Below are 17,841 nucleotides of genomic sequence, written 5' to 3'. Positions count from 1 at the left end.
GAATTTTCGGGAATCCCGACACTTTTGGAAGTCCCGGCTCTCTTGAGAATCCCGACACTTTCGGAAGTCCCGACTCTCTCACGAATCCCGAATATTCTCGGGAATCCCGACTCTCTCACGAATCCCGAATATTCTCGGGAATCCCGGATAATCTCGGGAATCCCGAAACTTTCGGCAACCCGACCCGACCCGGCCCGATGTCTTCCCGACCCGTCCCGACCTAGGGTTCTCGCACACCTCTATCTGTTAATATTCTAATCTTCCTATTTCTAATATATCATTAAATCACTTTCCTAATTGTTGGATGACTAGTTTTCTGCTAACATTGTGTTAGTCACTAGGCACCTACTTGATACCTAAGGGCTTTATAGCAACTCTGTCCAAACAACTTACTTATCATATTTTTCTCTAAACCCACGAGCGTGCAGCGATTTCTAGACACCACTGGAAAGATCTCGTTAAGACGAATCGATTGACACCGTTTTTAACTTCGAAATCAAATGGGATCACGTCAATAGATGCCCTCAAAGTTCGAGATTTTGCAGTGTTGAACAAAAAAAATCAGAAGCAAAATCCCACCTGGTCCGGGAGACCTCGGATTGACACTTGAGAAAAAGCCACGGGCATTAGATACTCTAGCTGCTGGGAGCGTCAAGTATGCTTCATGAGCTTCATTCCAGGGTCGCATTGACCTGTTTCAACGACCCGTTTGATTGTAAGTTTTGTGATTTTGCCACATTTCGCGAATCATTGGCCTGTTGTGTGCACATGCGACAAACGCAAGCAAGAATTCCAGGTCCAAGGAATCAATTGGCTCAAAAGAACCAACCCCTCCTTCGAGCACAGCATTTCAGCTCGAGCTGGTGTTTACATATTCTGTTTTGTGTCGGCAGTTGAAGAGAAGGACATTTACCGAGAAAGAAGTGAGAGCGAATGAGAAAGAATGAACATCGTCTTTTACGCTTGCTTGGTTCCGAGGGGGATTTCTCCAATTAGAGGGGATAGAGATGAGCATACAGCCAACAAACTCTGGCGATCTTACAACGAAAATTTACTGTACAGGGAGGACCTAGGAGGAGGGCGGCTCTTTCACTGTGTGAGTGCGCCTGTATACTCTACCATCGTCCATAATCCTAAAAATAGTCGAATTATAATAGTACATAAAGTACATAAAAAAAGTGAAATAGTTGTATTTATATTTATTTTATGTTTATATATTATTTATAACAGTTATATTTATATGATATGTATAAAATAAATAGAAATAACTTTCGATACATATTATAACAGTAATTCAAAACACACATACAGTCTATCACGCAAAAGTTTATCTATAATATTTACAAAGGGCGACGTGTAGCGCGGTGTCATAATTTAAACACATGTACTTCTGCTGATACGTTCTTCGTTTCAAGTCTCTTACCATCGTTTATTTTTGCAACAGTTGCTAAACGTATGTGTAAATGAAAAGAGTTCAGAAGTGGGTAACTCATACTCTTCTTATTGGGAAATACTGTGAGAGCGCCATCTACTAAAGTAAGCTCTGTAATCGGGTGAATCGCGTTACAGGACTGGTGTCACACAAGTATTGAAACAGTGCAATAATGTTTTTGTCATCAAATAGTCTGTTAAATTTTACAAAATCAATTACCAAACAGTCGAAATTCCCAATACTGCCAATTACATGTGGCAGCTAACCCGATTAGACTGCTTTAATTTTCGCCACCAGATTGCGTAGCGGAAATCCCAGTCGAGGGTAAAATAATTAGGTGCTAAATAGGCTACCTACCCTCCCTATATGCACGCCAGCGGATACGGTCATGGAGTGTATAAGCAGAAAATACTGTAATTGAAACAATGCTGAGACGCTATGATGTAATAATCGCTAACAGAGATTGGATTCGTTATGTAAGTAAATGCGCAATAGTTTTCAAAATGAGATTTCGATCTGTATATCTTTTTGTAGTCATAATATTAATCATTTCGTACATACCGAGGGTATGCTCTTGTGGGACAGACTGTATGTACAAGAACTATCACATGTTTGAAAACTTAAAAAACAAATCAATGTCGCAATGATTTACATCTAAGAATACCTTAATCTATAACAGGTGCATTATAATAAATGTACATACGTAATACTCGTAAATAATTATTGAGATACTGTAGTGTCGATTTTAGAGACAAAAGATCACGATACTACTGTTATATTATGGACTCTTACATGATACTGATGTTACTGTGTCAGAAAATACAATTCTGCATTCTCCCAGAAAACTTGTGTATGTATATCAGAAATATTTTACAAAATTGAGAAATAGAATGTATACATTATTAAGCTTAACTGAAATCTATAAATGATTAAATCTAAACTAATTAAATTAATATTTGGTAACTTGATTTTATGGTAACCCATACAGCACGCAACATTGCAGAAACGTCTCAGTAATATTGCTGTGCACAAATCGAAATATTGCAGGACATATTATATATTACTGTAATGCACTAAATTCCGTGTTACGTACTTCTCGTAAATTTCGTCGCAGCTTCCCTGAGGTGAGCGATCCCGTACGGCAGTGGCTTTGATTACTACTGCTTAACCCCTCGCCTGACTTGTCCCGCGTGCACCGCTACACGCGGGTTGCCTACCTTTAGGCAAATCTTTAATCGCTTAAAACTGACAAACGAAGCCTCAACCGCAATATCGTTATTCTTGATTTTCGTCTTATTCTGGTGTCTAGAATCACCCCTTAAATTTATTCCCACCTGTAGCTGAACATCGTATATAAAAATGTACAGTATTCTATTTAAAAAAATTAAATTGATCTTCAAATCTTCTCTACTATTTCATATATATAAAAAAAACTATATACACAACATAATGTTTCCCACCATATTAAGCAATTCTCATTATCTTCAACAGCATACGAGATATCCTAACAATCTAACGAGATATTCTAGCAATCCAATTAGAAGAAACACACTGTAGAAACCACGCGACGTCGTGTACATATTTTTCGAAGTCATAGTTGCTTCAGAATATTGCTGCAATGTTTCCACAATATATTGCACGAGATATTCCATTGCAATCTGCAATATTGCAGCAATGTTGCGTGCTGTATAGGAACTGACTTTGTGAAACATCGATTTTCAGACGAAATTATGCTTACTTTGGAAATAACTAATTAGAAGAAAAAAAACGTTATTTCTTAAATTCAATTCACAATAGTAATCATTTTTTGCGATATGCAGCGAGCCATGAAGAATGGTAGAAAAGTATAGGCGCTTTTGAAAACGGAAAAACGATTACTTTCTCCCCACAAAAAAGTTTTTTAGTCGCTCAAAATTCTCAGGTATGAAACAATCGATGCATATCATGGTTGAAATAACAGTTTTACCTTTTTACATGAAATTTCATACTTTTTCAACATAATTCGATGGAAAAAGTCCTGCCTTCCCTTTCGATCTGCCATGCCACCAACCACCCTCATCTGAAATATAAACAATTTGATTTGTTTGATGGACTCTGTTATCAAATAATAATTATAAAATCGTGGAACAGCGGGTCATTATTTATGCCCTTCGTCTGTAATGTAAATTAAAAACTATGTCAGGTATCAAATAAATATAGTGTGTTCTATGTATTGAAAAATGGAAAGACAGATGGTAAGAATCAAAATAAGGGGATGTAGATTTTCGCTCTAAATCATTTTGCAAGAATAAAAATAAAGATGTATTTAAATACAGTTAAAGTAGCACATAGATTGAGAAAACTTACGTTCTTTAAGAATTTCGATCATATCGCCCTCTTTGAGCTCCAATTCGTCGAGATCTTGCGGGCGATAGTCGTACAAGGCTTTAGCTTTAGGTAATCTAGGGAGAGCAGGTTTCTTTGGACGTGTTTTATTATTTGGAACAGCATGAGGTACGTTCTCTCTTTTAGGTTTGTCTAATACTTGTCTCGTATCGTACTCGTTAACAGTCTGCATTTCTTTGTTGCATCCTATACTTTTGTTTTGTCTTGTAATATATTCATTACTGTTGGTTGATGGAAGCTTAAATCCTACAGGTACATTTGTAGGCGTGTGAGGTGGCGGTGGCTCGGACGGTGGTGGAGGAAATTTCAACAAACCTGTGGAATCATATGTATGTATTATAGTTATCAATTATTTCACTATAATGAAACATGTACTCAGGGCCGGCTTTAAGGGGGGTGGGGGGAGCAGGCAGGGCAACCGCCAGGGGCGCCACTGTATGCGTTTATTCATTTATATCCGTTCTGCTAATTGGTTTTCGTGCTCTTGGAGGGGCGCCATGATAATCTTACCCGGGGGGGGGCAAGTATGCTAAAGCCGCCCCTGCATGTACTAAAGTTTCTTGTTAAAGCTTTCTCCAGAAACAAAACAAAAGAGAAACCAGAAAATCATTCTTTAAAACAAACAAAAAATAAAAACTTGGTTCAAAAGAAAAATTAGTCCAAAACGAAGATGAAAAATTAGTCTTTCATACAAAGAAGAAATTTAGTCTGTCTTATTTTTATTCTCACACATAACTCATTAAACTCAAAATGGTTTTAATTTTACCGATAACGATTCTGTCATGCTTATTGCTTAAAGTCCTTTACCCAATGTCCATTAATGTTTTCACATGCCACATGGAAGAAGCAAAGTAAAATCTAAAATTTCACTAACCTCGCGGTGTTCCTTTTGGGTTGGTAAACATTCCCATAAGAGGTAAATTGTTTACCACTTTATTGGGTAGCTTCTCAACACGCTCTTTCGCTTGTGGTTGCATAGGTGGAATGTTGGAACGATTCAACTGCAACGATCTCGAAGCTTTAGTTGGTTGTAACGTAGGTCTTTGAGATGGTACAGCTAACTTCGAACATTCTGTATGATCGGCTGTAACTGGTTGATCTACACGTTGATATTCTTTTGCGTTTGCAGGCCTTGGAGCTGGGCGAGTTGGCATATCTGTAGTCGACTGCAGGTAAGATTGTGAAACGGGATGAATGCTCGGTGACGTACAATACTGCTGATTCATCACTACCCTTGATGACCTGTTAGCATTTGGTTCTGAAACGTTTGTACAAGTATACAGTATAATTTACTCTTAATTTATACACATACATATGTTTATTGAAGTATTATTCAATGCCTTTCAATCCCTACACTTATTAATTTAAAGATAAGAAACAAGTGTATACTGTACACAGTTAGCTGCCTGACTTTCAAGATTATTATGTGCATCAACATTTTCTAAAAAGCACTGAGTTTATTTTAATGCATCAAGCAAATATAACGACGATGCCATGTGTAAATTTATTTTGTTGCTAACAAGTATTCAAACAGATTTCTTTTGACAGAGTGAATTTGAATCCCTTATACAGGGCTCTAATTGTACAGGGTGTTCGGCTACACGGGGGAATAAATTTAAGGGGCGATTCTAGACATCATGCTAAGACGAAAATCAAAAATAACGATATTGCGGTTGAGGCTTCGTTTGTTAGTTATAGGCGTCTAAAGATATGCCTGAAAGCAGGCAATCCGCGTGCACCGCTGCACGCAGTGTAAGTCAGACGAGGGGTCGGTCAGTGGTTCTCAAAGACGTACCTAAACCGTTATCGCACGGTGTCACCTCAGAGAAGCTGCGACGAATTTTACCAGAAGTACGGAACACAGTAGTTGTAGTATTAGTAATATTATTATTTTTACAGTAATATATAATATTTCCTGCAAGCTGGTGCAATTTCTATGGCCACTACTGTACAGCGTACACTAACAAGGGAACATCCCGAACCAAGAGATTAAAAAAATTTGGAAACTTTGTGAATATGTAGGGAATTTCCTCCCGATTATAACGCAATTTTTATTTGCTGCCCAAATTCACTCCAAGGGGGTGTAATTGACCCCTGAAAATCCGGTTATTTTCAGATTTTTTATTATAACTCGTGAACTGTGTGACGTCCCACTATTTTTCGCGCGGTCCTATTCCAAAAAATCTATTAGTAAACCTCAAAACCACACCACCGAAGTCCCTGAAACTCAACTCTTACCCCATCTCCTCAATCGTCGATCACCTTGATGTTGTACCTTAGCGGTCCCCAATACAAGATAATCGTTACAAAACCCCTTCGCCTATTCGCCACACGAGGCACGAATCCTTCCCTTTAAAACGAATTCAAACAAGTCCATCGTTACAAAAACCCTCTTAAATCGAGACCACGTCTCAATCCCCTCTTTACGACTCACAGAGTCCAAGCCAATTTAACCCCTTTCCTATAAAACACCCGAAATCCATACGACGAGTTGAGTATCTCTTTTCGCAGTCATAAAAACCCCAGAAACCTAATTGCGACGTACATAAATACGTCTATTAATAGACGTACCGTTTATAAAAACCCCGGAAGTCCTACTACGACTTATTTCTTAAATATGTCAAGGTCTTTACCGTGCGTACCCCCCGCAATACTCCTGTAAAATCTTATAAATACGAGGTCCTGAGAGGCCAGAGCGATCATTTTTCTGTCACGAAAGTCCGTGAACAACTAAATTATATCACGAAAAGTTTATAATTGGATGATTCCAAAAGTGTTCAAATCAGTGCTCTACGGCAACTACCGTAAGCAATTATAATTATTAATATTGTTATTCATCTCCATACCATTGACTATTATTATTTTGTCTATCAAAGCTTATTGCGAACCTTCATTATTTTGTATTACTAACGTTTATTACCTATATATTCTCATTAATGCTTTCTTTGTGTATATATATTTTTGCATTACTATTCTTATTGTATTCCATGTTACATTGCATTCTAAAGCTTATTGCGATCATTTATATTTCATATTAGCAACGCTTATTGCTTCTATAATAATCTCATTTGCTTATATCTATGTACTTCATATTCATATTTTCATATTGTGATTAATTACCATCTATATCAATGTCATGTGCCAATGCTCAAAATCTCAAGCATTATTAATAAACCGCTTAGTTTTAAATCACGCTTTGAATTATTGTGTGCACCCTTTGGTTACAAAGATCCCAAACAAACAAGCTGCCGCAACAGCTGATTTCTGTTAGTGAACGTGTAACAAACCTACAAAACTGCGCCTTTCTTTTTCACATTAATAAAACCAATTAATAAGTACTTAAATACTTATATTTTTATTATATTCTTATTAATCCTACTTTTATAAGGTGTGTTTTGTATTAATATTAAAATTAGCTCAGAGTATCGCGAGACATGAGTGCGATGAAAGAGAGAATCGAGTGATGAAGAGTGGGAGAATCGAACGCATGCGCGATCCTCAGTCAATCGGCGGATCGGCGAGAGTAAGGATCGAAGCAGAAAAATATGCATAGCAATGAGTGGGAGAATCGAGCGTTCCACGCGCGCCTGCGCACTAACCAGTCGATTTGTAGACCGGCTGGAGAACAGATCGAGCGAGTCGAGAATGATTGACGCGTTATAGTCGAACTCCATTCCTATTGGTGCGCTCCCAAAATCCAGAACGTGTATAAATACGGGCACGATAGCCCAGAGAATTCATTCTATTCTATTCGGCTCATTCAATGCCAGTCAAGAATTCTATTTCAAACAGTCAATTATTCAATGTAAAAGGATCATTTAAAGCTTATAGCTGATCCCAACATAAATTAATGCTCCAACTTTGGAAGCCGCTTTGTAGGCCCCTCGGTTCTGTCGAGCGTCCCAACTAAAGCCATAGTCGCTAAGTTTGGCGAGACGTTCAGGCCGTGGAAGCCGCCTTGTAGGCCCCTTAGTTAGTTGAAGCAAAGTTATTAATTCTTATTCTCAGGTTTGTACATTACTCCTGAGCAACGTGGGACTGAGATCACTCCAGGTGGCAAACCTGCCCCTGATGAAACGGAGAACAATTCAAAACGTATCTCAACTTAACATATTCAATTCCTAAATCCTAAACTATTACATAAACCTATTATCCTTCTATATTGACCGAGAGTCACTATTCATAATCCAATTCATTCTATCGACTAAGACGTTATTATTAGACATTTAAGTTATATATATATCAAATTGATCGATCAAACGGGCGTTCTTTTGTACCGACCGAGAGTCGCAACCCAAGACGATCAACTTTATTTCTTTGTACCGACCGAGAGTCGCAACCTATTTAATTATTATAATTCCTTTAAAATTATAAAGAGTTAATTTATGTTTGTTTGTATAATTCAGAAGTGTTTTCCTGAATAAACACTATTAAGTTAAATTCTTGTTCTTGAATTTTAATTCTTTATCGCACGCCACTCGAACTAATCCTGAAATCCTGTAAGAAGCGTTACATCACGCTCGAAACTGTTACAAACGCGAGACGCTTACTCTGTTTACAAACATACTATTGCATGAGCCGAATAATATAACGGTACATCCAATTACCGAGCCAAAACTAAAATAAGACCTAACAGGTGTTTCCAGGGTGTGTATTCGCCTTTTAAAACCTTCCCTGGTCGATTAGAGTGACGGATTTAATATTCGCGCCTGATCCCCTTCAAAATCCTCAGTGTGCTGGATTCAAGATTCGCGCCTGACGTTCCTCTCCTTCCAAACCCTCAGTGTGCTGGATTATAGATTCGCGCCTGAATTCCTTTCAAACCCTCAGTGTGACGGATTCAATATTCGCGCCTAAGTTCCTTCCAAACCCTCAGTGTGACGGATTCAATATTCGCGCCTAAGTTCCTTCCAAACCCTCAGTGTGACGGATTTAATATTCGCGCCTGGTCTTCCCCCCAAAATCTCAGAGTGCTGGATTTTAGATTCGCGCCTGTCTTTTTCCTTCCCCATAGTCATCGTTCCTAAAGACCTCACCCGGGACGTGACAACTGTAAAATAATTTGTATACCAAATGATAGATCTAATTAAAAGAAGTAACTTTTGTCTTGAATTTACGAATTTTCAGGGGTTTGAAAATTCGTAAATTTCGGCACCCCCTCGAAAATAATTCACCCCCTCGAGTGAATTTCGGCAGCAAACAAAAAATGCGTTGTAATCAGGAGGAAATCCCCTACATATTCACAAAGTTTCAGAATTTTTTGAATTTTCGGGTTTGGGATCTTCCCTTGTAAGTAGTTGTATGCAAAATTTGAGCCAATTCGGTAGCCCGAACCTCATGCACACGGTTAATTATATCACTATCGTAATTTTTTCTGATCGTACGGTGAAGTGATTGAATATTTTAAAAATGATAAATATATTAGTGGAGGATAGCTTACTGATAGTAGATGGTAACCCAGGACCAATCCGAACATTCAAAATCTTCCCATTCGCTTTCAATATTTCTTTATCACCATAATCAATTTGCGTGAATAATACTTGTCTTGTTCCCCCACTTCCCCATCCTTCTTTCTTGACCTTGAATTCCAGACTGTAATAAAGGTGTACATTAATGCAACTTAATTAATCATCAAGTCGCAATGTATTAAACACATGTATAAAAACGTTTTACCTATTACTAAATTTTATATTTAAGGCGTGCCCAGTTTCTTCGACATATCTTTTACTAAGGGCAATTAAAAATTCCGTCTTAAATACTGACTCCAAAAAGCTGGCATAATCTTCTTTCGTGTGGATAATTATGAAATCATCCTGCAATTGTAAATAACACATTAATAACTTATTTCCATTCGCAATAATAATATTAATAGTAAATAATAATAATAATAGCAAATCTATCGACCTACTTGAAGAGTACTTAACGAAATATGACTAAGTTGATTGAATTCAAGTTTTCGTTTTATAACTTCCCGCAACTTTCCCTTCTCTGCACCTTTCTTTATTTGTTCCCGACCAATTAAGTATAAACATTTGCTGGTCAAAATTAGATCTCGTCTGCTCATCTGCAAATTGTATTTCATTTATATAACATAAAACATCTTCCAAAATAGTTCATGAGGGGTGTATTTCCGAATTGTAATACAATAAAGGAGGGGTTGATTTCTTATACAAAAATAAGTACCGTGTTGAAGCAAATTTTTTTATATGATCCTTCATTTCTGTGAATATCGATTTTGAAAACTCAGTAAGAATTAGTAGAATCCAGAAGTAAATATGGCACAGTTGCAGATGAAATAAATCCTTGTCCAAACATGAATCGAAATTGTAGAATAACTTTTTCTTTTCGAATGTGCTTTTATTTTCATTTTCGAGAAACGATTTATAGATGGAACTGATTCCTATGAGAGAAATTTGACATCTCGATAACTGAAAGAAACCTGAGACTTTACAGAAGTGTGGTTTTAGTGGTTTCATTGACATACATATATATTTCTTGCTCCAATAATAAAATGAGTTTGGTGGTGGGGGTACTATTTCAAAGAAATTGAGACTTTTTACATTAAATAAAGGTATTGAAAAAAGTTGAATATAAACTACAACAAATTGGTGGTGAAGAATTAAAAAAAAAAATATTATGGAAGGGGTGAATCCTGAAAAAGCAATTTTTTGCAAATTCTTTACTACCATATTGTAGATGATTTTAAATCATAAAATTTTGTGTTTTATTTTTTTCGATAACTTTTACAGTTTCGCAAACGTGGAGGATAATGTGCAAATTCTTTAAAGGAGTGTTTTCACGACTAGATTTAGGTATTTTATTACCAGAACAGAAAACATGCCCCTGTGACTACATGTCTACGAATTATCAGATTTTTCGGAAATTTCGGGTTACCAAACTTTTCTTGGTAGTCGAGTGCATTCGCAATCGAGGATAATCGATTTTCCCGAAAGCAAAGATCCGTTCCAAAAAAAGTTATTTCACAATTTCGAACTATTTTTGCACTGCCTATTTTAGTCCCAGACTAATTCGATTTTCCGGAAAATAAAACCTCGTATAAAAGAAGTTCATTCTACATTTTCGATTTATTTTTGCATAAGGATTCACCTTTCCTTTGCACTAAATGTCTAAGACACCCTGTATACGTTTACACAAGTACCTTGAACCTTCTGTCATATTTCTTTACTGTTTCAGCGAAACAGACTTTTTCTCTTCTTCCAATTAAACTCATCGTTTGAGGTCTGCCTTCTAATCCAATGTAATCACCTACAAAATTTCTATTTACACTTGCTCGCCTGCGTTCTTTACGACCAAAAAGTAAATCGGCCGCTTCCCGCTTTTGTTTCTCTTGTGTTTTGCGAGCGAAATATTTTTTAAACGCTTTTTGAATAACTCGAGCGTACACATTGTACTTCCGATCCCTCGCTTCCTCCAACATGAACAGCTACGAACAAAATGCTTGAAATAATATAGATAGAAACACGTGATGCAACAATTTCAAACCTCGGTTTTTGCGTGATTACGTATTTTAACAAACATTCAATTGCACTTTTGTGTTGAAGCAGGTACATAAGTAATATGTAGATATAAGAGAATATATGCAAGTGGAGGAACATGTAAATATGTTTCAAGATTCAAAAATGTGTTGTTTCCTTCTAATTAACTTTTGTTTTGATTTCGTGGAAAAGATAATATATGCTAATTGATTTGGAAAATTGGCTTTCGTAAATTAGTTAAATATTTTAGATAATACTTAGTGTATACATAGTTAAATACATAAAATGTAATTAATGCATATTTGGCAAAATGTATAAAAAATATTGTACGGTCAAAATCTTTATTGATCCACATTGTAATGATTTCACGTGTTTCTTTTTTACACGGTTGAGAATCGCGAAAATGCAGTCCGGCGGTAAAACAAAATACGTAAATGTAATAATATTTATTTCATATATTTGCATAAAAACAATAATAATGAAAGTTCAGAAAAACAAATTTAAATTTTATTCGTCGTTGCTGCCAATAGTGTATTCCAAAGCAGTCAACCTTTTCTTTTTATTTGGTACTATTCTCATTACTAGAAATATTTGGTAGTTTTACTTTAGTTCCATTATCACTGTGTCTCTTTTTGGATAATTCTTTTTTTTTTCAAAATTGCGGAGTCGTGGGCGCAGTGACAAGTTTGGCTTTCGGAGGCTGCGATATTGATGTTTTATAGCACGGTATAATAGACAGGCGTTCTTACTCCTGCCCAGAATGTGTGACTTTTTCGTCCTAGTTCTTCTGGCGGTCGGCAGATTTCCTAGCTGTTGTAAAGGCATTTACATATATATACAGGCCTGGTATGGAATTCCTACTCGTATTGGAAGGGGAACATGCCACGCATGCGCGTGATGACCCCGTGACGTCAAACCAATCGACGCCAAGGTTCAGTCAGATGACAGCATCATCACGCGCATGCGTGGCATGTTCCCCCTCCATTACGCGTAGGATTTCCCTGGCAAGCTCAGTAATACCATTAAAATCTCTACTACCACAATCTCATTAACACATATGTATATGCCTTCTAAGGCCGGTACTCATAGTCGCTACTTATTCTTAAGCAAATGCTTAAGCATTCGGCATCCTTTATTAGCTACTAGGTTAGTAGAGGATGCCGCATGCTTAAGAATAAGTAGAGACTATGAATACCGGCCTAAGTCACGACGACTCTCGCGGCGGCCAGGGGAACTAAACAGAAATCGGCACACAAAATCGCTGGGGTAAAAGGTACAGAGTCGGAACACCTGTCTATTACACCGTGGTCTATACATATATTTTCTGACCGCGTGTAAAAAATACCGAATAAACCGTGGGATGAGTGCACTCCAGTTTGGAATTGGAATTTGAACTTACAGTTTCTGGAGCTTTTATGAACAATTTTGATAGTCCTAGTTGGTACTGCGATCGATCAATGTGAAGGCTGCCTAATATCCATTCTACTCCTTGTTTCTCGTCTCCAGGCCAGCGTGGCCACGTCTGTTTTGTGAGAATTGCGTATCTGTGCAAGAATTTGGAGAATGGCCTTCTATATGCGAAACCAGCTCTACGTACTCTGATATTTTCTTTCAAACCCAAATACTCCACCTAAGTTACCAGAGGGTAAAAAAAATTACTATGGAAGATATGCAAAGTGATAAGATTCTGTTTATAATTTAGAGAGTAATGGATTCTTTTATAACCTATTATGACCTATTGGTCCTTCTTTTAAATTAAGCTGTAAAATTTGTACAGCTTCCAATGTTGTTTCTAAACGCAATCCGCTAATTTTATAATGCCAACGTCAATAATTGTGGCACATTTTTAGTAAAATTGTGTCAATTACGAAAATCCTTGTTCTTGTTAACTAGCAATAAAAATGTATGCAAGGTTATTCAGAATTATAGGTCAATCGTGCAGGGGTGGTAAGGAAGATAAAATAAACATTTTTTTGTTAACAAAACATGTTCGATTTCGCTTTATTGTTTAATTATAAGCCTTTAACCCTTAACTGGTATACTGTTTTTGGCAAACGTGATTGGTATACTGGGGTCGTGGCAGACCCCAAATAAAAAAGGGCACAGAAATTTGTAAAGTCGACACTAGAGCAACCACTACGAATATTTTCTTCATAGGTAATGTATAAAATAATAGAAGCGTAGGAAGTTAAACTATTATTATAAAATTAATAAGAAATTCAGTTTACCAACTTAGACAACCGAAAATTGTACATCGAACTTTGCGTGCTTGGGGTCACGAGCGAGGATACCAGTTAAGGGTTAAGAATGCAGACTTAGGGGCGCCTCAGACGAGCAACCCACCATACACCGGCCTCTCGAGGAGGCAAGCGGGAGTGAGGTATTAGTGATGCTTTAAGCCAGAGGTGCGCAGGGAGCCGTTTCTAGCGCCTAGCTGCGAGCAACCCGCCTGTCCCGTTGCTAAGGTTAGAATCGGTGAAGAGAACTGCAATAGTGTACGTGCGTGCTTGTAGGCTCGTAGCGTAAGTATACATAGCTCAGTTCAAGTCATACCAAATGCACGTAGACTACTGCAGTTCTCCTCACCGATTCTAACCTTAGCAACGGGACAGGCGGGTTGCTCGCAGCTAGGCGCTAAGAACGGCTCCCTGCGCACCCCTACTTTAAGCAATAAATTAGGTCTAAAAATGACAGCAAAAAAGTTAAATGAATATTAATAAGTACCAATATTAAATATGGGAAAGGAATGTCGCTATCTCCATATATCAAATGACATGTAAATTATTGCGGAATCGAGCGTACAGTACGGGATATATTAATTGCATCACTCTAATAAAGACGTTATCACTTGCAGCTCTGTTATTCTCAGTACTAAGATAATATTATTGCAAAAGTGTGTAGCTCACCATCTTGGCCAACAAAAGTTGGATATGAATTATTTTATCAATCATATTACTATGAAAATTATACGTACTAGTGATGTAATAAACACTTCCAGTACTGCATGTTTACTAGGCAAACAATGTTTCTTTTATTGTCTCCTACTCCCTACCACCCCCTGCCCTAGCAACTTGTAATTCTGAATCATCCTGTATTTGGCGACTCAAGGTTGATTCATATTCATAAACAAAAATCACTTCACCTACTTTATTTAGTTGTTTCTAACGAAGATGTTAATTTCTTTGCCAGAGAAAACTGCAACCGATTTCACGTGAATTACAATTCTTTGTTACAAACTATGAACAAATTTGAGTTTCGTTTTTGCACGTGCTTTGGTCTCGTTAAATGAAAAATACAAAGAGAAAGGGATTAAAATTTGTAATTAATTTAAGCAGAAGCGATACCTGATGCTTTACTCGAACTGAATCCCAATCTCGAGGTTTCTTCGTTTCGTTCGGTTTGATACATCTGATGTAATGTGGGGCACATTTCATCAACTGGTTCACTAGTCGACTGGCTTGATTTCGTATTTTGTTACCAGCAGTGGTAGGTCTAGATTTAAGAGTTTTCATTTTTTGCATTTGGGCTTCTTGTGGATACAGCGTACCAACCAAAGGGCTGTAAAGTTTAACACAAAAAATATATTTTTTATTCTACTTACGCTGTACCAATTGTTTGATCATTGCACGAAAAAGTAATAGTAATGTGAGCAGTACGTTTGTGCGACATATTTGAATTATTACATAAACTGTACAAATTTGTTTGTCTACTAAATAGTTGTTTAAGCAAACAGTATTTAGTATTGCTAGACAAATTTGATGAAATTGATCTTTATTATTGTTGTGGTCATTGATTGTAAGATGAAATTGAAATGTGATTGAACTTTGAACAAAAAAAGAATAAAAAAACAACGATTGTAAATAACATTTTTGCTTGTTAATTGAAATAACAGAAGTGTAAGTGGACAGATTTAGTGGGACAGCCTGTATATAGGGAGGGGCGTACTTCGTGGTAAACCAAACATGGGGTGACATTTCGTGTAGAAATAGATAAAAGACTGTACAGTAAAAATTGTTCGCATGAGATCTGGAGTTTATGAAAATCAATGTTGATTATTTATCAGGAATAACTACGACGAAGTGTGAGTTGATTAATGCAGTTATCTGTTAATGTCACCTCCATTATCACATTGAGATTTCTGGTTGACGAATCAAAAAAGCATAGTGACGAATTTTCAGTCTTTATTCATTTTAATTTTTTCATTGAATTTAAAAAAAAAATTGGTCCTTACATAATGTGATCGCGTAAGTAGAAATCAAGCCTGTGGTGTTTGAAGATCGTGGTCTTACAGATTAAGGCAGTATGCATGTATAGTGCCTCTACGAGCTATAGTGACTTATAAGGGAAAACCCCGAACCCGAAAATTCAAAACATTCTGAAACTTTATGAATATGTAGGGTATTTCCTCCTTATTACAACGCAATTTTTATTTGCTGCCCAAATCCACTCGAAGGGGGTGAAATTAACCTCTGAAAATTCGGCTATTTTCCGATTTTGTGTTATAACTCGCGAACTGTAAGAGATAGATAAAAAGTTTCAAGACAAAAGTCACTTCTTCTAATGAGATCTATCATTTGGTAAAAAAAATTATTTTGCATTTCACGATTTATTACACAAAATCGGAAAATACCCGGATTTTCGGGGGGGAATTACACCCCCTTAGAGTGAGTTTGGGCAGAAAACAAAAATTGCGTTGTAATCAGTAGGAAATTCCCTACATATTCCCAAAGTTTCAGAATTTTTCAAATTTCCGGGTTCGGGATGTTCCCTTGTTAGGTGTGAGGTCACTCAGCGGGGTCTAAACGTGGCCCCCTACAACCTCTTGCAGGAGTGTGGTTAGGGAGGATCAGGACAAAACCGGGGCTCTATAGATTAAGTGTTACAACTTCAATTTTAGTAAAATAAAACAGAAATTGAAGATACTGTTTATCATTATTAAAAGACACCAATTAAGCTTTGCTACTGGCTATTAAAAATTGTCTCATTGTCAGCACGTATTAAATACAAATCCATTTGAGTAATTTATATGTACTGCATTAGAATAGTAGCAATATAAATTATTTTATATTAATAACTTATTTTACCCTTTAGGGCCCAGGTTTTGTCCTGGTCTTCCCTAAACACAGTCCTGCAAGAGGTAGTAGGGGGGGGGGGGCATGTTTAGCGGCCCGTACCCAGCAGGGTATCAGTTAAGGCCCCGCTGGGTACCCCACACCTAAGACACTATAGCTCGTAGAGGCACTATATGTTGCTACCACAAATCCAAACACCATTTTCGACTATTAAATATCACTAGTAAGGACAAATAATCTATACAAGTCCATTCAATAATTCGAATCCTACTATATACCGTCAAAATGGACAAACACTGATACATAAATAAAAATAATGAGTAATAGGCAAATACATCAGCCAAATAGTGTTGAATCACGAAATATTTTCAAAATCGAGTTATTCGATATATTTTATGTTAGGTATGTATTTTTATATTTATTTGTCAAACATACTGTGCGCTGTTGTTTGTTTTCGAACATATATTGTGTAATGAATAAAATTATAAAAGATAAAGAAATGCTTCTGGATTTTACACAAAGTGTTATGTGTCTTAAATGAAGGAAATTTGAATGGAGTAAATGAATTTATTTTGTCTGACAATGAGGGGCAATTATAGGTATTTATGTCTGTTTGAGAAAGTCACAAAATTAAGAATGACGAGAAGGTAATAGTATTAACTTACTTCGTGCTGGTCTGCATCAGTTCTACAAGATCCAGGAATAGCACATCCCTATTTTTATCACAAAATCCATCGACCGAGTAAGAAACAACACCAGCATAGTGAAAAATAGCGAAGCCTTCGTTTTTGTTTTGAAAGTGCTCGTGCTTATTGGCTGCAACTGCAAATTTCTATAATAATCGCTAAAATTAATTAAACTCTACCAAAGAGGATAGTAAACATTTCATAGTGTTTGAATTTCAGTAACTTTTTGCAAAGGGAGAAACGCGCCTTTTCAATCATTTATAATTCATATTTTACGTGTCGAAATATTAATTGAAAATGAACTCCATCTACAACATAAGTGCTCCGTGGTCTTTAAAAAAAAACGAAAATTTTAAACAAAAAAGTTTTTAAAATAAGCAAAAAAGACGACCTAATGTGAAGGAACACAAATTTGTAATTACATCTTGCAGATGTAGCAGTCCAATGGGGAAGATGATTGCAAATTTTTCCCACCCGTGGCGCCACCAGCGCACGTGTCATTTATCATCGGTGTGGTATAAAACATTAATATTAATATGTAACTACCAACTTCGTACATTCCACAAATGAAAAATTCGCGCGCAAACCATTCACGCATGCGCACTCATGCAAAACCGCAGTACATGCGCTAGTGGCGCCTCTGCGCGGAGTTTTGCGTCATCTTCCCCATTGCAGAGTAATAAATTTTATCCTTCCGCAAACCCAATCATCCTACACAATATGGGCCAAAATTCATTATACAACCGAAACAGCTGCGATTCCACAACTAC

General features: G+C 36.8%; 2 protein-coding genes across 2 annotated transcripts in view; one reads left to right on the top strand and one right to left on the bottom strand.

Moving 5' to 3' along the window:
• Window positions 1-1,183: 1,183 nt before the first annotated feature.
• Window positions 1,184-17,841, bottom strand: part of LOC143377167 (unconventional myosin-Ie) — a 130,567-nt gene continuing 113,909 nt past the window's right edge. The window contains exons 12-21 of the mRNA XM_076828184.1: window positions 17,051-17,217; window positions 14,658-14,871; window positions 12,713-12,943; window positions 10,977-11,261; window positions 9,726-9,881; window positions 9,491-9,630; window positions 9,258-9,409; window positions 4,692-5,075; window positions 3,779-4,132; window positions 1,184-3,491 (exon numbers count right to left, since the gene is read on the bottom strand). Of these exons, the coding sequence (XP_076684299.1) occupies window positions 3,415-3,491; window positions 3,779-4,132; window positions 4,692-5,075; window positions 9,258-9,409; window positions 9,491-9,630; window positions 9,726-9,881; window positions 10,977-11,261; window positions 12,713-12,943; window positions 14,658-14,871; window positions 17,051-17,217 (2,160 nt within the window). The 3' untranslated portion in view covers window positions 1,184-3,414. The remainder of the gene's footprint in view (window positions 3,492-3,778; window positions 4,133-4,691; window positions 5,076-9,257; window positions 9,410-9,490; window positions 9,631-9,725; window positions 9,882-10,976; window positions 11,262-12,712; window positions 12,944-14,657; window positions 14,872-17,050; window positions 17,218-17,841) is intronic.
• LOC143377215 (uncharacterized) overlaps window positions 6,123-17,841 on the top strand; it is a 69,263-nt gene continuing 57,544 nt past the window's right edge. The window contains exon 1 of the mRNA XM_076828273.1: window positions 6,123-6,621. The gene's annotated coding sequence lies outside the window, so the exon portion shown is untranslated. The remainder of the gene's footprint in view (window positions 6,622-17,841) is intronic.

The sequence above is a fragment of the Andrena cerasifolii genome, chromosome 15, assembly GCF_050908995.1.
Source record: "Andrena cerasifolii isolate SP2316 chromosome 15, iyAndCera1_principal, whole genome shotgun sequence".
NCBI lineage: Eukaryota > Metazoa > Arthropoda > Insecta > Hymenoptera > Andrenidae > Andrena > Andrena cerasifolii.
This window is presented reverse-complemented; position numbering and strand designations above follow the sequence as displayed.